At 41.8% G+C, this 21977-nt stretch overlaps 1 protein-coding gene across 1 annotated transcript in view; it reads right to left on the minus strand.

The window, feature by feature from the left end:
- Positions 1–21977, minus strand: part of LOC139447343 (peroxisomal ATPase PEX1-like) — a 63097-nt gene that overhangs the window by 13994 nt on the left and 27126 nt on the right. The window contains exons 15-19 of the mRNA XM_071228648.1: positions 21210–21269; positions 19660–19742; positions 16009–16112; positions 14118–14660; positions 1–101 (exon numbers count right to left, since the gene is read on the minus strand). The exon at positions 1–101 is cut by the window's left edge and continues 75 nt beyond it. Of these exons, the coding sequence (XP_071084749.1) occupies positions 1–101; positions 14118–14660; positions 16009–16112; positions 19660–19742; positions 21210–21269 (891 nt within the window). The remainder of the gene's footprint in view (positions 102–14117; positions 14661–16008; positions 16113–19659; positions 19743–21209; positions 21270–21977) is intronic.

The raw sequence follows: 21977 nt of genomic DNA on the forward strand, positions 1-21977 counted from the left end.
TGGTTGACAGTGATCATGTGATGACTGGTGTCTGGTTCCAACTGATCGCGTTGATCATCACTTTTAAGTTTCACGTTTTCCCGACGATAGATTTCCTGAATCTGAAAAATGTTCCAAATGAAGTTGTCGATCTAGTTGTACATGACACTTTCACAGTGGATTTGAGTAACTCTTGCTCCCGCTTTTAACAGTATTCCAGTCATATCACGGCGTGTCAGCTTAATGTGGGAAGAAAGCCCTAAGTGATGTAGGTCTCAGACATTTACCACTTCAGTGAAACCCACGAGCACCCGTATGGTGCTGATAAACCTAGAAACATAATCTGGACAAACCAGGATTCGAACCCACAATCATAGGTTTCTGGCGTGCCCAAGGGACGCAACTCTGCAATCTGAATTGCTGCGCCTAAGATGACTGGGCCACCCATGCCCCCAAGCTGGCCAGGAAACAAATCAGATAGAGTTAGATGGCTTTGACACAACCTTGAAACACTTCTGTTTCCTCACAGATGAGGTGAAATGGGGTTTAACTTCGCATTCAAGATTATCATAACTTGCATACATGTGCGTGCAGGTCTCTTTGAAAGTCTCTACAAGAAGTGACCTGCGCGTGTGTGTGTCGCTGCTTGTACTAGTCCGGACTGATGCCGAATTATAGTGCAAGCACATAGATACCATGCCGCAGTTTAACATGAATACCCCACTCAGACACAGTATACTGACTCCGAGCCGACCAGTCCTTGTTTTAGCCCCTAAATGACGAGCGCCAGGCAGGGTAACAACAAACACCATCTTTTAAAGTTCTTTGGTATGACGCGGCCGGGGATCGAACCCCCGACCTTCCACTCACCGGGCAGACACTCTATCCACAAACCCATGGAGGCATTATATTACTTAAACATATTTTCATCCAATCAGGATCGGTAAACAATTCATCTGACTTATGTCAATACATACATTAAAACAGAGTGAGTGAGTGAGTGAGTATTGTTTTACGCCGCTTTTAGCAATATTCCAGCATTATCACTGCTGGGGACACCAGAAATGGGCTTCACACATTGTACCCATGTCGGATTCGAACCCGGGTCTTCAGCGTAACGAGCGAACGCTTTAACCTCTAGGCTACCCGACCGCCCCACATTAAAACAGAACAAAAGAGAGTGGTCAACAGTTTGGTGCAGTTGAAGAAAAGGTGTTCAATTATAAAAAAACAAGTCATTAACGATTTAATACTTAGCACTTGACCTTGACCTTATTTTCAAGGTCATGGGAAGCATTTGACCAATTAGTTGTTTGTCACAGAGATGTCGATAAATTTTATTCTAATTTGGTCAAAGGTTTCTTTGGAAAGTCCACAGACAATGGATGAATGAGGTGACCTTGACCTCATTTTCAAGGTCATTTAAAACTTTTTCCTTTTTGCTGATTGTGAAACGTCTCAAGATATAAGTCATAGTTTGTCTTCATGTAAGGTTGAAAGGTCATAAGTGCAGACACTATTTATTTTTGGTGACATTGACCCTTATATCAAGGTAGCAAAAACATTTGACTCATTTGAGTTTTGAACAAATTTGCTTCATTGCTCACTTCTATATCTGAATGGCATTATCACAAAATATTTTTTAACAGGCATGCTGTTTCTCAAGACGTAACAATTATGCAAGTAGGGTTTACATAAAGATCATATTCTACTGTCGAACTAAACCGTGACGATCCGGGTTCAGTAACCCGGGCTTGTGGTAAGAGGCGACGACCTGGATCGGGTGGTCAGGCTCGCTGACTTGGTTGATGCATGTCATCGTATCCCAATTGCATAGATCATTGCTCATGATGATAATCACTGGATTGGATGGTCCAGACTTCATGATTTATGGGGGCGGTCGGGTAGCCTAGTGGTTAAAGCGTTTGCTCATCACGCCGAAGACCCGGGTTCGATTCCCGACATGGGTACAATGTGTGAAGCCCATATCTGGTGTCCCCCGCCGTGATATTGCTGGAATATTGCTAAAAGCGGCCTAAACCCATACTCACTCACTCACTCCATTCCCATAAAGCAGTGAATTTAATCTGTACCCTTTCAAATAGAAAAACGAATCATTTCTTACATGTAGGTAGGGCATGTGAAAAATAATGCAATATTTCGTCTGAGGTTGGAGGACAGTCTATATGTCAAAGCATGTCATGGAAGTTTAATACTTTGTATGAAAACTATGATCATCAGTATAGTGGTCACAGACAAAGGATTACAAAGGAATACAAAAACAAGGAAATTCATAAAACTGAGTGATTATAGGGCACTTCTCAGAGATTTGGTCAGATGTGAGGTGAGGTGAGGTGAGGTGAGGTGAGGTGAGGTGAGGTGAGGTGAGGTGAGGTGATATAGGGTTTAAAGTCACGTCCAAGATTATCGCACTTATATATAGCGACGTGCATGTACTAGTCCGGACTGATGCCGATTATAGTGCTAGCTCACTGAGACACCATGCCGCAGTTTAACATGAATACCCCACACAGTATACTGAGTCCGAGCCAACCAGTCCTTGTTTTAGCCCCTTAATGCCGAGCGCCAGACAGAGTAACAACAAGTACCATCTTTTAACGTCTTTTGGTATGACGTGGCCGGGGATCGAACCACGGACCTTCCGCTTTCCGAGAGGAAGCTCTTCCACTAGACCACGGAGGCGGTCTAGAATTGGTCAGAGAAATACTGAAAAATTGCAGAACCTAGGATGACATGGCCGCCATGCCTCTGGATGAGCTATCTCTGTATAAATACAAGAATTTTGTCACTAATATAATTAGTAAAGTTTATTCACTAAGGCGTGAAGAAACAGGAATATTGTTTCGAATCCCGATTCGCCATGATAATGTTACTAGGTTTGTCAGCACCATATCCACGCTTGGGAGTTTCGAGGTGGCAGACGACCTGCATCATTTCGGAATCTTCCTTCCACGTCTACTTGACACTCACTGACTCACTGACTCACAAAGAAAACCCCAGCCAACCCAATGATCCTATTTCCTTGTATCAATATACAAGTTATACAGGACCCTGAGTCAGTGAGTGAATATTGTTTTACGCTGCTTTTAGGAAATATTCCAGCAATATCATGGCGGGGTACACCAGAAATGGGCTTCACACATTGTACCCATGTGGGGAATTGAACCTAGGGCTTCGGCGTATAGAGTGAATGCTTTACCCACAGGGCCACCCCACCACCCCATGAGTGAGTGAGTTAAGTTTAACGCCGCTTTTAACATTATTCTAGTTATATCACGGCGTGTCAGCTTAATGTTGGAGGAAAGCCAAAGTGATGCAGATCTCAGACGTTTACCACTTCGGTGAAACCCACGAGCACGGGTATGGTGCTGATAAACCTAGAAACATAATTGGGGCGAACCGGGATTCGAACCCACAATCATAGGTTTCTGGCGTGCCCAAGGGACGCAACTCTGCACAGCGAATCGCGGCGCCTTAGACGACTGGGCCACCCGTGCCTCCCATCCCCAACGAACCTGAGACAAGGGCCCTGTTCCACAAACTGATCATAGCGCTACAACAGTCGTAAGTATATGTTAAAGCATGGGAGCTACAATAACCTTAGCGCTACGATCACTTTGTGGAACAGGACCCAGAACCATTCATTTAAACCCTTGTAAAAAAGAAAAAGAAAATCCATACTGATGTTTGATTGAAAAATGGATTCAGCATCTTGATTTTGATCACAAAAATCGGAACAAGAGTTTAGATTTATGAAATAAAGTTCAGCTAAACATTGTAAATTTAAATTTAAGAAATTAATTTTGGCCAAAGATTGAAATGTAAATTTAAATTTAAGAAATTAATTTTGGCAAAAGATTGAAATGTAAATTTAAATTTAAGAAATTAATTTTGGCCAAAGATTGAAATGTAAATCTAAATTTAAGAAATTAATTTTGGCCAAAGATTGAAATGTAAGGTCCAGTGGATGACACAGTGTACAGGAACGATGACACATAACATCAAATGAATATCGACAAACTTTCACAGACTCAGCGCGACATAACATTTTTGTTTGTCAGCATTCACAATATTATCATGTCTAAATTCTGCAGTAAGAATCTTGGCTTTAATGAGGCTTTAATGACACACATCAAGTTGAGAAACAAAATTGTGAGTGAAAGCAACCATTTTCTTTAATTAATAAATTATCATTTCGATAACTTGCCCAATCAATAAACAAAACTTGTTCAAAAGAAGGGCAACAAAGATTTCTAAGACCATGCTGCTAAACGTCTTAATAAATAATCAATTATTGATTATCAAAATATCAAAATCTGTTGAAATCATTTGTTCCAAGCATCAATTATAAACTAAACAATGCTGCATACAAATTCAATGTAAATACACCAACACATTCCGACAATAAGAAATAGGTGATTTTCATGAATTCATAATGCAATATTTAATTTAGCTGACTGTTATGGTGTTTAATACCTTGTTAGCCCTACAGCACCTAAACATCCTGCCCATTAAACGATTCTCTTCATCCCATAGACAAGGAGCTTTATCACAAAAGATTTATTTGAGGTTTCAACATACACAAACAATATTAAAACACATTAACATTAATGCGAGAAACATTATTTTCATTTAATTAACCCTATTCAGAAGAATACAATTCAAAATGTTTTCATACTCTTATTTCAATTTATTTATTACCGTGGGGAACAATACCCATGGACATTTCCCATCTAATAAAGCGGGATATTGCACGCTGCATTCTGGTTATGTTGTCCTAGCGTTTTGAGGCTCAATGGTGCTCAATCCTGCATACCAGTGCATTCAGAGTTTCATATGAGAACCACCCATCTCTCTTTGTTTACAGGCTGGATAGCCGTAATACCTTAAGTGCTTTCCATTCACGATTATCTTAGGGATCTCATACTTCAAGCTACTTTGATAATTCCCCCTTTCTTGCGGCGACACTTAGCTCGACAAAAACTAAATTAATTTCCAATAATAAAAGAAGCATGTATTGACGAAAACTCTAAGAGGAAGCATTGAGGCGCGAAAACTCATCAATTTTAGTAGATGGTGTAAAGGAACTCTTTTGAAAGGAGAGCAGTATTCTCCCCAGCAGGTGTGCGGCCCGTAAGGTCGTCCTCGCAGATACTTGAGCTCTGTTCGAGCAGGATATCGGCTCAAAGAATTCGTTTTTGAGATTCATTAAAGAGGACTAAAGAGTCCTGCCTCCCGGCCAAATATTAACCGGCGTGCCCCATCTATGGACCCAATAATACCAATAACCGCCACGCTTTTATTGGGAATAATCAGTATTTTGTGTCGAGAAAGGCCTGGGTGACAGGCTCAATAAGAGTAGTTGCGATGATATGTGGAGAACACTTCTTCGTATCCGATGAGCCGTTCTAGGAGCATCTACTCCCGAGCTCTTAAAAAGAAAACGTCAGCGAACAGATTTTCTTCGATGTTGAGGATGTCAGTGGAGATGGAATCTGATTCTCTGCCCGAATGTAAGGGAATGCATTAAATCGTCTGGATTGACAGTTTTTCTGTTGGGGCAATTCTTGCCGGGCTGTGCTTCAATTTGCCTGTCACTCACTCCACACAGACTTAGTCAACAGAACATATGATGTCGTAATTAATAACTGAAAAGCAGGATTGAGAGACAGTGCTTGTGGAGGGTCCTCGGTATGCTCAGTCAAGATGCAATTAAGGACATTTGTCTCTGGTTTTGGCAGGGCGCTAACAAAAGACCGCCACCAAGGACGCTTCCTTGTGTCCATTCTCAATTTCAGAGATTCAGGCAAGTCTCCACTGACCATATAATTGCTGCATTCGTCCATCGTCAGTGATAATATAATCTGTGTCATTGCAGCAGGATATGAAATTGCATCTTTCGACATTTTTCTACGAAACCCGAGCACATCTGACTCAGAGTATGAGCTTGAAAGGGTGGATTAGGATTAGAAAAGACATGATTTATTGGCCGTAGTGGAATGTTGGTTACTGGGGCATAAAACAACATTCATTCTCTCAACATTTCCGCATTTGAACTGCGCAGTCTGGGTGAAACACTGTCAATACATAAACGCCCAAGTAGGGGCAAGTGTAGCTTTGTTGTCTAAGGTGAGGCGAGGTGAGGTGAGGTGAAATAGGGTTTAAAGTCGCTTCCAAGATTATTGCATATCGTGACCTGCATGCACGTGTGTTGTGTGGCTGCTTATACTTGTCGGACTCATGCCGATTTATAGTGCTAGCCCACTGAGATACAATTATAGGTTTGAATAAAGATAAAGACAAAGCTTCAGTCAAATTAAGTGTCTACATGACCAGATTGTTCGGTCAATTCAAGTGTACACATGACTAGATTGTTTTATAGCGTAGGGTAGTGTATCTAAATACTTTTTATCAGAGCTCTGTTCAAACAATTCTCAATCGGACATTTTGTACCCATCTCTTGAGACCTACAGCGGGTAGCCGGGTGGGGTTGGGTAAATAGGGGGTTGGGTACCCGAGTAGTAAATTTGGACTCGTCCCAGCCCCACTGGCTAGTTAGATAATTTTCCACAATCCAGTTATAGATTTCAGTAGCTTCCTTTGTCAAGGAAGGAGACATCGGGCATCAGTGAAGGAAACAAGGTTAGAACTTCGATCTCAGGCAATATCTAATGGGTGGGTTTCACTTGCAGAACAGGGGCGGTCGGGTAGCCTAGTGGTTAAAGCGTTCGCTCGTCACGCCGAAGACCTGGGTTCGATTCCCGACATGGGTACAATGTGTGAAGCCCATTTCCGGTGTCCCCTGCTTTGATATTGCTGGAATATTGCTAAAAGCGGCGTAAAACCAAACTCACTGACTCGAGATCTCTGTGACAAACAACTTGAAAATAAGGTCAAGGTCGCCAATATAACCTGAGATCTGAGTATGGCCCTATGACACCATACCAACCAGTCCTTGACGTTCTCAAGATAATATAACAACTACTGGACATGCCTATGGACAGATAGAGCCTAATACTTACTCTCCCATGATTAAAAAAATATAAATGATTATAAATAACTGGATACTTTCACCAGGTCAAGGCCAAATGTCAATCACCAGATCTCTAATTGCTGAATACAATATATTGTGGTTTTATCTGCGAAGTAATCATGTTAAAGTTGGTACAAATTGAGCCAAAATATATAAGCCCAAAATTGCGATTTATAAATGTTCTCAATTTAGATGTATTTTCACGGTCACTGGTGCTTCCGGTCGATCAGCAACACTGACACTCATGATTACTTCGTGGGAATACCGGCTGTGAGAGTGACCGAAATGTCCGAGACTCAAAGAGTGGCGCCGTGTGACTTGTTAAGTGTTCTTGCAGCTGTTCTGTGTACTGACAACAATGTGACTGAACTTGCACTGGTTGAAGTAATTATTAAACAAGGACGTTCATTGTTGCTGCTGTCAATACACAGGAAAACTTTATTAAGGTGTATGCATGAAAATGTTAACAATGCCAATGTTTAGCCATATATCAATATTCATTGGCAACTGGATTTGTTTGAAAAATGAACCCAGTCATAGGTTCCTGGCGTACCCAAGGGGTGCAACGCTGCACATCAAATTGCTGTGCCTCAGATGATGAGTAAGTGAGTATTGTTTTACGCCGCTTTTAGCAATATTCCAGCAATATCACTGCGGGGGACACCATAGATGGGCTTCACACATTGTACCCATGTCGGGAATCGGCGTGACGAGTGAACGCTTCAACCAATAGGCTACCCGACCGCCCCCCCATCAGATGATGACCTGGCCACCTGTGTGCCTTAGTAACAATGACAGTGGTCAAGGGAACAGAATGAAATATGTTGTATTTATCCATGAAGGGAGATGGCAACAAAATGGCACATGGCACCGTTTACAATGACGTTAGTTGGTGCGGCCTACCAGTCACTTCAGACACAATTTTGCCGAAATAAATGCAAACCATATTGATTTAAATTTTGAATCAAATTAACAAAATAGTTGACAAACATAAGTCCAGATATACAATAAACACTTTTTATAACCAGAGAGTGTAACAGGATTACACTGCTTACTTTAAAGATTCGTTGACATGGTATCTCCGGTAACCGTATTTACAGGGTCACATGCTTACAGTTATGTCTGAGAGAATAGTGAGTGAGTGAGTATGGTTTTATGCCACTTTTTAGCAATATTCCAGCAATATCACGGCAGGGGACACCAGAAATGGGCTTCACATATTGTACCCATGTCGGGAATCGAACCCGGGTCTTCGGCGTGATGAGTGAACGCTTTAACCACTAGGCTACCCGACCGCCGCTGTCTGACAAAATAACTTACCCTAACAAATCACTAGTAATCAATAGACAAGCAATGACTCAGTCAGCAGTGTGTTACTGTGTGTGGCATGTCGACATCGTCTTTTATGACATCCATGAAACAACACACCTGGACATTCATGAAACAACACACCTGGACATTCATGAAACAACACACCTGGACATTCATGAAACAACATTCATGAAACAACACACCTGGACATTCATGAAACAACACACCTGGACATTCATAAAACAACACACCTGGACATTCATGAAACAACACACCTGGACATTCATGAAACAACATTCATGAAACAACACACCTGGACATTCATGAAACAACACACCTGGACATTCATGAAACAACACACCTGGACATTCATGAAACAACACACCTGGACATTCATGAAACAACACACCTGGACATTCATGAAACAACACCTGGACATTCATGAAACAACACACCTGGACATTCATGAAACAACACACCTGGACATTCATGAAACAACACACAGAAATTCATGAAACAACACTAGTAAGGTTGTGTGGTATTACCGGTACACCGGTATATTGTGGTGCTAATCTATAGCAATACGTATTGCGATACGTTTGTAAATATAGCAATATATTGCGGCATATATAAATAAGTATATTTATGTGTTCCTAATCGATATGGAGATGGAAAATAGTATCTTTCTGATACAAATTGCCTCTGACAATCTTTTTATCAATTAGCGTGTACACATTGCGACTATCAAGCTCCTCACAGCGATAGCCCATTCGCGGAGCTCTCAATACTGAGAGTATAACGAAGGTGTCAAGCGCTGGGAAGGAGCTTGATGGTATCTGACATTAATACAGGGTAGAACTCTGATTAACTCATGAAAATGTAAATTGGCAATATATTGCAATACGTTTCGCAATACGGGTTAAAGTATGGCAATATTTTGCAATACAAAATCCAGGTCAGTACACAGCCCTAACAACTACATATGTATTTCTTCTTCCTGTCCTACCATTCAACAATTCTGAGGTTGCAGACACATCAGCGAGTGTTGAGGCCCCACAGTCTGACAGGGGATATTTTACTCCTGCTTCTGATGCTGTGTCTAGTCCTTCTCCATTATCAGTGGATGCTGGAGAAGACAGCTGGCTTCAGAGCCTCACAGTACTTTGGTTAGTTAACTTGAATAACAGCTGCACATATCATAGTCACCATGGTCACACTGTCCCAAGTTGAATCTCTCGCGGTATCACAGTTACTGCATTACCTACAAGATCTTGGACAAGAAAGAAGTGAGCAAAGCTCACATACCCCCGATATCCCTGCTGGTCAACAACAAATAGTAAATAGTTTGTTAATTAATGAAATATTACATATTTCTAACTGATTTTAACTTCAATGTTTTAAAAACTAAGATTGAGTTCCAGTGACAATTGCCTCCCCTCCCCCCAATCTCCCATGTTACCACTGTTCACTACGAGGAAGTAGATCACCATGAACACCTTTGAATAAAAATTTGATTGAGGAGTTACATAAGAAGAATTATCAAAAGGACCAAAAATTGTTGATATAAAACACACAAAAAATGGAACAATATCATAAAAGAAAATCAATAAATTAATAATTTCGATTCTAGCCTTAACAGATATGGTAAAGAATTCATAAATTCAAACTATCACAAAGCACAGATACTTTTGATGATCTACATGTGTGGAAACAATTTTTGAAAATATATTAGCTATACAAATCCAGTCATTAAAATTTCTAAATTCCATCATGTTTCCAAGAAAACAGCAAAAAACAAAACTTTCAGAATGTTATAAAAGATAAAAATCAATCATAGCGGTTAATGTAGCAAGTTTGCTGAAGCTAGGATACATAATATTGTAAACATGGATTGTACAAAAACTCTACCCAAAATTTATGTTTCACCATGTTCACCATGATTCCATGGAAACGGCAAAAATAAAAATATTCAGAATCTTCAAACTAGCAAAAGGCACAAGTACTCATTGTGGTAAATGTGTGTAGCAAGTTTGGTGAAGCTAGGGTGCATGGTTAAAAAGTTATGGGCCGTACAAAACACCCACACTAAAAGTTTAAGTTTCTAATGTTTCCATGGAAACGACAAAAATTAAAAAATTCAGAATCTTCAAACTAGCAAAAGGCACAAGTGCTCATTGTGGTTAATGTGTGTAGAAAGTTTGATGAAGCTAGGGTGCATGGTTAAAAAGATATAGGCCGTACAAAACACCCACCCTAAAAGTTTAAGTTCCTAATGTTTCCATGGAAACAGCAAAAATTAAAAATTCAGAATCATCAAACTAGCAAAAGGCACAAGTACTCATTGTGGTTAATGTGTGTAGAAAGTTTGGATAAGCTAGGGTGTATAGTTAAAAAGTTATGGGCCGTACAAAAGCTCGGACAGGGGTATAATAATAGCCTAATGAAATGGATATATTATATGAGGGCTGGCTGAAAAGTTCTAAGCCTAAGTGGGATATCTCAATCGGATTGAAACAAACTTTTGCCACCAACAAGTACAATCATTTCACGAATCATAGACATAAGAACTGCAACTGTAGTGTTATTATAGTCTTTGTACCAGACCATCTTGTGAACCCACCCATTAAAATCACCAGAAATGGTCAAAACTGGCTATAGGGCAGTCATCAAGTACCTGCAACTGAAAGGGCTAACTCCAACACAGATACATGCTGACATGGTCTCCAATTTAGGGGATTATGCCCCTTCCTTTTCCACTGTAAAGAAGTGGGCTGCGGAATTCAAGCGTGGCAGATAGAGCCTTGATGATGACCCGCGTCCAGGAAGGCCTTCAACAGCAACCATTCCGGAAAACATTACCCGGGTGCATGACATGGTGATGGCTGATCGACGATTGACCACTCGACATATTGCCAGTGTTGTGGGCATCTCTCATGAGAGGGTTGAGCACATTATCGCCAACGAGTTGGGAATGACAAAAGCTTCTGCAAGATGGGTGCCAAAGCTCTTGATAGCGGATCAGAAACGTGTCAGATTCCTGACGTCCCATGACAATTTATGCCGTTTTGAAGCAGATCCCGATGATTTTTTGGCCCGATTTGTAACCATGGATGAGACCTGGATTCATCACTTTCAACCAGAAACCAAAATTCAGTCTAAACTATGGAAGCATCCGGAATCACCAGCCCCCCAAAAAGCCAAGTCGGTTCCTTCTGCTGGAAAGGTGATGGCTTCAGTCTTTAGGGATTCCAAAGGTATTCTGCTGATTGACTATCTTGAAAAAGGCCAGACTACCAATGGAAGATATTATGCTTACCTACTGGGACAGTTGCATGAAGCTATCAAAGCTAAGCGACAGGGAGTGCTCACTAAAGGAGTCCTGTTCCACCAAGACAATGCTCCTGTTCACAAATCGGTGGTTGCCATGTCAGCCATCCATGATTGTGGCTTCGAACTCATTGACCATCCCCCTTATTCACCCGATTTGGCCCCGTCAGACCTGTTTCCCAAAATGAAAAAGGAACTAGCCGGTTGCCATTTCCTAGTAATGATGACGTCATTTCCGCTGTGAATGACTTTTTAGGGTGGCTGAAGAAAATTTCTTGAAAACCATTGACTTGGTACGGGTCTTTCACAGTAAGCTTAGAACTTTTCAGCCAGCCCTAGTACCTCACGGCCCACCACTCTTAACCTTGGTCTGGTAAGGTGATGCTGGTATAAGTGATGCTGGCAGTTAAGTGATGCTGGTATAAGTGATGCTGGCAGTTAAGTGATGCTGGTATAAGTGATGCTGGCAGTTAAGTGATGCTGGCAGTTAAGTGATGCTGGCAGTTAAGTGATGCTGGTATAAGTGATGCTGGCAGTTAAGTGATGCTGGCATAAGTGATGCTGGCAGTTAAGTGATGCTGGCAGTTAAGTGATGCTGGCATAAGTGATGCTGGCAGTTAAGTGATGCTGGCAGTTAAGTGATGCTGGGAGTTAAGTGATGCAGGCAGTTAAGTGATGCTGGCAGTTAAGTGATGCTGGCATAAGTGATGCTGACATAAGTGATGCTGGCATAAGTGATGCTGGTAGTTAAGTGATGCTGACAGTTAAGTGATGCTGGCATAAGTGATGCTGGCAGTTAAGTGATGCTGACATAAGTGATGCTGGCATAAGTGATGCTGGCAGTTAAGTGATGCTGACAGTAAAGTGATGCTGGCATAAGTGATGCTGGCAGTTAAGTGATGCTGGCATAAGTGATGCTGGCAGTTAAGTGATGCTGGCATAAGTGATGCTGGCAAAAGTGATGCTGGCAGTTAAGTTATGCTGGCAGTTAAGTGATGCTGGCATAAGTGATGCTGACAGTTATGTGATGCTGGCAGTTAAGTGATGCTGGCAGTTAAGTGATGCTGGCATAAGTGATGCTGGCAGTTAAGTGATGCTGACAGTAAAGTGATGCTGGCATAAGTGATGCTGGCAGTTAAGTGATGCTGGCATAAGTGATGCTGGCAGTTAAGTGATGCTGGCATAAGTGATGCTGGCAGTTAAGTTATGCTGGCAGTTAAGTGATGCCGGCAGTAAAGTGATGCTGGCATAAGTGATGCTGGCAGTTAAGTGATGCTGGCATAAGTGAAGCTGGCAGTTAAGTTATGCTGGCAGTTAAGTGATGCCGGCAGTTAAGTGATGCTGGCAGTTAAGTGATGCTGGCAGTTAAGTGATGCAGGCAGTTAAGTGATGCAGGCAGGCAGTTAAGTGATGCTGGCAGTTAAGTGATGCTGGCAGTTAAGTGATGCTGACAGTAAAGTGATGCTGGTATAAGTGATGCTGGCATAAGTGATGCTGGTATAAGTGATGCTGGTATAAGTGATGCTGGCAGTTAAGTGATGCTGGCAGTTAAGTGATGCTGGTATAAGTGATGCTGGCAGTTAAGTGATGCTGGCAGTTAAGTGATGCTGGCAGTTAAGTGATGCAGGCATAAGTGATGCTGGCAGTTAAGTGAAGCTGGCAGTTAAGTGATGCTGGCATAAGTGATGCTGGCAGTTAAGTGATGCTGGCATAAGTGATGCTGGCAGTTAAGTGATGCTGGCAGTTAAGTGATGCTGGCAGTAAAGTGATGCTGGCATAAGTGATGCTGGCATAAGTGATGCTGGCAGTTAAGTGATGCTGGCAGTTAAGTGATGCTGGCATAAGTGATGCTGGCAGTTAAGTGATGCTGGCAGTAAAGTGATGCAGGCAGTTAAGTGATGCTGGCATAAGTGATGCTGGCAGTTAAGTGATGCTGGCAGTAAAGTGATGCAGGCAGTTAAGTGATGCTGGCATAAGTGATGCTGGCAGTTAAGTGATGCTGGCAGTAAAGTGATGCTGGCAGTTAAGTGATGCTGGCAGTAAAGTGATGCTGACAGTAAAGTGATGCAGGCAGTTAAGTGATGCTGGAGTTAACACCACTTTACAGTGATGAACCAAAATAGTATGCCTTCCAGTACCTTGTATAACCAGGCCTCTGACGCTGCCATGTCTCAATCACTGGTCCTCTCTATAGTAAAGTACCTTCAGCAACCAAGTCTTAGATGTTGGTGTCTCGTTCACTCCCTCACTTTCCCACTCTCCATCCCTCGTCACACTCATTGCTCGCTCACTCAATCAATTACTCATCCTCCAACTAAACTCATTTTTCATGCACTCATCCTTCACTCACTCCCTTGCTCATCATCCCCTTACTCACTTATCCCTCCCTCCCTTACTCACTAATACGCTTCTTCGTCCCTCCTCCCATCCTCCCTCCCTAACTCACCATAGTCAACATCTTGTCCTCGTCCTCCTGAACCAGGGCGACAGGCCCGTCCTCCAACTTGGGGATGAACGTCACCCGCTGCATGGGCGTAATGTCCGCCGCCCCCGTCACACTGGGCAACAACTTGCTGGACTTCTTCCTCCTCGGAACATCCTTCACACCAACCTTCCCAGACGCTGCTCTCTCCGCGCTGAACGACACCGCCTTAACAAAACCCTTCTCCTCATTCACTGGGCTCAGAACAGTCTTGTTGAACGACTCATTTACAATCGTCTTCTCGAACCCAGGCTGGACGTCAAAGCTGAAAGAGTTGCCTCCCTTTGACTTGTTGTCTGGTGTGTGCAAGTTTGCTGACCGAGGGGAGTCTCTCGGGGAGTTGGTGTATGTGGCTTCATGGATAGCCTTAAGCTGGGCATTGTAGAGCAGGGCTTTGAAGTCCGCCCCGGTGAAATACTCAGCTTGTTTGGAAATAGTCGTAAAGTTCACATCATCAGCCAGTGTCATTTTTCTTGTCAGGCTTTTCAGAATCTCGACTCGCTCACTCTGAAAATAGATTTAAGCATAAGGATAAGTATTGCAAGTTAAATGTATTGCGATATCGTTATGGATTATCGCAATATAAACAGAGAATCCCCCTTGTGTCTTTTGATTTCAAATATATCAACATGAGTTGACAAAAGTCACAAGCTTTGGTGAGCTTCCATTTATCATCCAAAATCCTACTTCCAATTTTTTAGAGTCTTGAGAGTAAAATCTATAGATGACCAGCTCCAGTGGCAGAGAAATTATTGATGTCATTGATTGTGATGTTATGGTAACAACATTAACAACAACAACAACAACAACAACAACAACAAGTCCATTTATACTGCGCCAGATTCCATTCACCAAGTTAATGCTTATGGTGCTACATAGTCTTAGAAAATAATGCTAATGAAAGGGGAGTAGAGTTGATAGTGTTGTCTGAAAAGGTGTGTTTTCAGATGAGCCTTAAAGGATGAAAGTGATGGTGACAGCTTAAGATCAGATGGTAGTTTGTTTCATAGCGAGGAAGTGCAGAACTGGAAAGATCTCTGACGAAAGGTTTTGAGACGGGTTTCGGGGACTTGTAACGGGTGGTTATTCTGAGAACGGAGAGATCTGGAGGGCTTGTATTTAGGCAGTAGTTCGATGAGATATAATGGGGATGTTTCCATGTAGCATTTATAGGCCAGGGTTAGAATTTTGAATTCAATTCTGGCTTTAAGTGGTAACCACTGCAGCAACATCAGAGCAGGTGTTACTGGAGTCGAGTTTGATGTCTTCGTGACGATACGTGCTGCTGTATTTTGTTCACATTGGAGCCTGTGGAGTTGATCATTTGTGATGGTACTCATGGTAACCAATGACATCATGTGGAAACCTAAACAATCTTAGGCTAAAAAAATAACAGTCTTGGTTCTCAGGCACCACCCGCATCATCATAAAGTCTGACGCATGTTTTGTTTTTATTTCCACTTTCCAAAAAAATATAAAAAACCTAATACTTAAACACAATGCACAAAAAAAATAGAAAATGGAAACAAAAACAAAACGTGCAATGAACTTTATGATGAAGTGGGCAGTGCCTGAGAACCAAGACTTATTTTTTTAGCCTAATCTCTTCTGATTGCACAATTGGTGGTTTTGCAATCACATGTGTCAGGAATGATTTTCTGGTTTTGTGACCCAAGATGGAGTATGGCGTAAAATTGTGTTTGAATGAAGTAATGCGACTGAGGTTCAGAATGAGGCCTCGCTTATACGACCCAATGTGAGTTACATGACCATCCCCACTGACAAACCACTAGTCGGATCTCTTGTCCACGACCTGACGACCTCCCATGACCTCCAATGACCTCCCATGACCTACCTCATTGGGCAGCCCACAGTTGAGACACTTGTCCAGTCTGCCCGGTCGCAGCAGTGCAGGGTCCAAGAGGTCTGGCCGACTTGTGGCTGCGAGCACGTACACACCTGGTCAAGGGGAAACGGCATGGTTAACATCGTAACTGCACACTTAGAAACAATGGGTGAGGTGTAACCTCATGTCCAAGGTTATTGCAGTCATAAAGCGACCTGCATCCATGTGTGTCTGCTTGTCCTAACCCGGTTTTCTAGCGTTTGCCCACTGAGATCCCATGCTGCAGCTTAACATGGACAAGGTTCATACAGATGTACATACAGAGCTCCAGATAAGCTGCGTATCTGCGTAAAATACGCATCGGAAATGCAGAAATATGCAGTAAAATAAAATCCAAGTGTATCACATACGCAACGAACATTACAGGTAATCTACAAAAATAAAACTTGTGGGTATCATCAAAATATTGAGGGGTAACCCTGCGTATTCAAATAGCAAATCAGCAACTTATTTTGAAATTATAAACGGGCATTCCGTCAACCTTGCCAAATATATATATATGGAACAGACAATTTAAAGGCCTTTCAATTTTCAACTGTTATTTTCAAGGCTTTTTTAGTTGGGTTAATCTGTGAATATATTTTGAAATCCAGCACACTATATATTAGTGATAAGGCCTAAAGAGCAGCATGAGTATAAGCATATGGCCTTTTGTACAAATTCAAGCCTGTTCCAGCTGTGATATTCAAGGCTTTTCTGGCTATTTCAGTGATATTCAATGCTCTTCTGGCTATTTCAGTGATTTTCAAGGCTGTTCCGGCTATTTTGGTAATTTTAAAGGCTTTTCCAGCAATTTTAGAGATTGTCAAGGCTTTTCCAGCTATTTTGATGATTTTCAAGGCTTTTCAAGGGTGACACAAAAAATTAAGGTCTTTTCCAAAATGTATGAACTTCAATGCATACATACCCTACTCAGACGATGGATGAAGACCCATGACATTGGCTCACATTGACGAAACAAGGTGAACAAACAATATAGCCACAAGCCTCTATGGCATATATGACTTGGGCCTAAATAATTTAGTCTTGTTTAAAATACTTTACATCTGTTGAGAGTTAAAGAATACTGGTGCAAATTATTTCAAGGGGAAAAAAAGAAGTATTTTTTTCAGTATTGTTTACATATTACAACAATGCATGGTGCCTCAAATCTTCTTACTGTCATGACCAGTCACACACATGCTCGCTCAGCTTTCTACGCCCTGTGGTTCTAATTCAGATAGCGATTTTTAGTCTTTTGGTTAAATTATATTTTTTAAATATTTTAAATAGAAGAACTTAGATTTAAATAATACAACGTGAGGTGATGTGAAATGGGGTTTAATGTCGCGTCCAAGATTATTGCACTTATATAGCGACATGCATGCACGTGTGTGTGGCTGCTTGTTCTAGTCCAGACTGATGCCGATTAATAGTGCTAGCCCACTGTGACACCATGCCGCAGTTTAACATGAATACCTCATTCAGACACAGTATACTGACGCCAAGCCGACCAGTCCTTGTTTCAGCCCCTAAATGCCGAGCGCCATACAGGGTAACAACAAGTACCATCTTTGAAAGTCTTTTGGTATGATGCGGCCGGGGATCGAACCCTGGAATTTCCTCTGGGCAGACGCTCTACCATTAAACCATGGCGGCGGTCAAATAAAACAAGGTATGTCATAAGAAGGAACATGGCACTTTTCAGTCATCAGGCAAGCAGTACCAGAGAAGATAGATAAATGCATGTAAAAATGCAACTGTATTTCAACTGCACACATCAGTGATCACAGGGTCAAGGTCATGTGTTTAAATAGACCGTCAGAGACCCCACTTTAAAGTCCTGAAGGTCCCGACCCTCATGAGATGAAGCAATGTCTGTTTTGGTTTTGACCAGCCAACTAATACAGGGATCGATTTCGCTACATCCAAGCTGCACCAGTGCAGGTAAAACATTGCTAGTGCAGGTAACTTGTATTGCCAGGTTGCACCCAGTGCAGGTAACAATTCCCACCACAAGTGCACGGCAGCTGTTATTTTTGATAAAAGAGGAAAACTGAATTCTTTTAGAACTTGCTGCAAATCTTTTCACATCCAGAAAACAAAAGTTCATGAAATTAGTGAAATGCACAGGAGATCTGAATGCAGTAGACTTGCAGAACTAATTCTTCACAATTACCATTAGAAGTCACTCCTGAGGGTACATTCACATAAAACAGCCACTTTGAAACTTCTGTTTAAGTCTGTTTACTGGATATCATGATGCGAAAAGCCATGTACAGATTAACCCCAAAAAGTACAAGAGCACATTCTCAAGTTTATTTTCTCTTTGAATTTATTTAATATTCAAAATACCGTATTCGACGTAATAAGCGCCCAGAGCGCTCTCAAAATTAGAAATATGGGGCTCTTATTAGAATATTATTTGGGTGAAAAAAACAGAGTTGAAAGATAAATTTTGTGGTTTATGCTGACAGCCTGAAGTGTTTATATACGACAGATATATTTTTCCAGAATTTAATTGCCCATAATTAAGGGTGCATATAACACACGAGTGCGTATGATACACGAATAAATAGGTCTTGTGTACATTGATCAATCGGAAGGGGTGCTAATTGGGATTGTTCACTAGCCAATATATTAGCAAATGTCGCCATGGGCGCTTATTATGTCGAATACGGTAACTGAAAATCCAGCATTCCAATTTATGATAAACTGGTGTAACCAATATTTGGTGGTGCAACCAGATTAATGTACTTGGTTGCACCTGGTGCAGGTGGTAAAACAGAATGAAATCATACCCTGTGGTAACTGTTTTGTGTTTGTTTGTTTGTTTGTTTGGTTAACGCCGCACTCAGCAATATTCCAGCTATATGACAGTGGTCTGTAAATAATCGAGTCTGGACCAGACAATCCAGTGATTAATATCATGAGCATCGATCCACGCAATTGGGATACGATGACATGCATCAACCAAATCACCAAGCCTAACCACCTGATCCTGTTCCTTGCCTTTTAAGGCAAGCATGGGTTGCTGAAGACAGTGTTGTCAAATTGACAACATCTTGCCATCCATTGACAGATTGGGCCTGCTTGAACGTTGTTCCAATATTTTCGTTGAAAGATGTAGGTTGGTGAAACTTGGACAATCCTACTGATAGCCGCTACTAATGATGTCTGAACCATTTCAGTTCAAGCCAAGTTTTTTTCATGGAAAACCATATTTAGAAACCTATTTTTGGACATTGGTCCACCAAAGTGTATAAATAATTCAAGGTAACATGGTGGCAGGTTAGTTAGACAGGCAACGCACAAGGAGCCACGACATCAGCTAACTTGACTCTCCTATCCTGAAACTGTTTACAACAATGTGAGTGAGGTTTTACGCCGCTTTTAGCAATATTCCAGCAATATCACGGCTTCACATATTGTACCCATGTCGGGAATCGAACCCGGGTCTTCGGCGTGGCGAGCGAACGCTTTAACCACTAGGCTACCCGACCGCCCCTACAACAATGTGAGTGTCGGGAATTGAACCCAGGTCTTCGGCGTGACGAGCGAACGCTTTAACCACTCGGCTACCCGACCGCCCCTACAACAATGTGAGACCAGGCACTGTACCTTCCAAGCCTTCGACTCCGTCCAGCTGTGTCAGCAGCTGGTTGACGACTCGGTCCGTCACCCCGGTACTGTCATGTCCTCGTCTGGAACAGGGCACCGATTATCATCAATACTTCACAGAATTGTATACACCTTGTTCTCCATCACCCTGAATACCCCCCTTTATGTTGTAGTCTCTACTTTTAAACAAGGAATCAAGGTCTGGTTCCAGACAATCTCATAAATCTAAGCACAGAGAACACTTTGTTTGATTGTTGATTAACGCCGCACTCAGCAATATTCCAGCTATATGATGGCAGTCTATCAGTCTATCAAGTCAGGACCAGACAATCCAGTGATGGACATCATGAGCATCAATCCATGCAATTCAGATCAATGACATGCATCAACCAAGACAGCGAGCCTGACCACCCGATCCCATGAGTGGCCTCTTACAACAAGGGTAGTCGCCTTATAGGGCAAGCATGGGTTGCTGCTATTCTAGCCCGCATCTTCACGCGTCTCACAGCAAACAGCAACTGACCCAGGTATCAAAGAAACTATACCCAGCCACGAAGGCGTCCTTCAAGTGAGAGGAGTTTTCACATTCATCATAAACAGCCTAAAATTTCACCATGATCAATGGAAATGCTGAAGAAAAGATGTTTTTTCCAAATGGAATATCGATAATTATGTCAGCACTGATAATTAACATTTATCTTATGACATATCAAAATATTAGTAAAATTCCCCTCTGCTGTAAATATGATTGAATATTGTTACACCATAGTCAGAAAAGCCTCAGCCATGAGTTCAAACATAATGGACTCAGGCAACCTGGTGGTTAATAGCTACAGCAGCAACCCATGCCATCAGGGTGCACCGACATACAGTCCATCATGTCACATGATGGAGCACACATGATCAGGTCCTAGTACTCCTACAGGTCCTTTCTACTCTCTAATCCCCACAGGGTATCTTACCTTTCTACTCTCTAATCCCAATGGGGTATCTTACCTTTCTACTCTCTAATCCCCACAGGGTATCTTACCTTTCTACTCTCTAATCCCCAGGGGGTATCTTACCTTTCTACTCTCTAATCCCCAGGGTATCTCACCTTTCTAGTCTCTAATCCCCAGGGTATCTTACCTTACTACTCTCTAATCCCCAGGGTATCTCACCTTTCTACTCTCTAATCCCAAGGGTACCTTACCTTTCTACTGTGTAATCCCCAGGGTATCTTACCTTTCTACCTACCCTCTAATCCACAGGGTATCTTACCTTTCTACTCTCTAACCCCCAGGGTACCTTACCTTTCTACCCTCTAATCCCCAGGGTATCTTACCTTTCTACTCTCTAATCCCAATGGGGTATCTTACCTTTCTACTCTCTAATCCCCAGGGTATCTTACCTTTCTATTCTCTAATCCTCACAGGGTATCTTACCTTTCTACTCTCTAATCCCCAGGGTATCTTACCTTTCTACTCTCTAATCCTCACAGGGTATCTTACCTTTCTACTCTCTAATCCCCAGGGTATCTTATCTATACAAAACAATAAAGGGCATCTTACCTTGGTGCAATGGAGTCAAACTCATCAAAAAATAGAATACAGGGCTTGGCACTCTGAGCTCTGAAACAAACAAGAATGACCATCCATATCGCCACCTCAGATAGAGTCCATTTCATAGCTGAAATACAGCCAATATTGAACAGCATTAGTGAGTGAGTTTGGTTTTACAATGCTTTTAGCAATATTCCAGCAATATCATGGTGGGGGTCACCAGAAATGGGCTTCACACATTGTCCCCATGTCGGGAATCGAACCCGGGTCTTCGGTGTGACGGGCGAACGCTTTAACCACTAGGCTGCCCGAACGCCCTTGAACAGCAATGAACAGAAAAGAAGCTGGGTCTATAGTTGCGTGAAATTAATAGACGCCTGGGTGTCTAACAGAGGAAATACGGTGTATTGTTTTTAGTTGGATTACAGATTTATTCAACAAATTAAAGTCAGAAGGAGGAGGAGACATTTCTATATAAAAAAAACAACTTGTTAAGTGTGTAAAATGCACACTTTCCTTTGAAGATCTACTTTAAAGTTGTCAAAGCCTCCTGACGTCACAAGGGACAAAATTCTTAGATTTATCTTGCACTGAATCAGTTATGATTTATCAATTTACAGAAATAGCAAGGTAAACAATGATATTTATTAAAACATTCAGCACATAACCATTAATGATAAAATATTGTTTAGTGTGTGCTGAGTGTCAAGTAAGAAACAATAATTAACCTTGATCCAACAAATACGGAAAGTTTAATCATACACTAAATCTTCCGTT

The sequence above is a fragment of the Haliotis cracherodii genome, unplaced genomic scaffold (assembly GCF_022045235.1).
Source record: "Haliotis cracherodii isolate W230 unplaced genomic scaffold, xgHalCrac1.p SCAF_7, whole genome shotgun sequence".
Lineage (NCBI taxonomy): Eukaryota > Metazoa > Mollusca > Gastropoda > Lepetellida > Haliotidae > Haliotis > Haliotis cracherodii.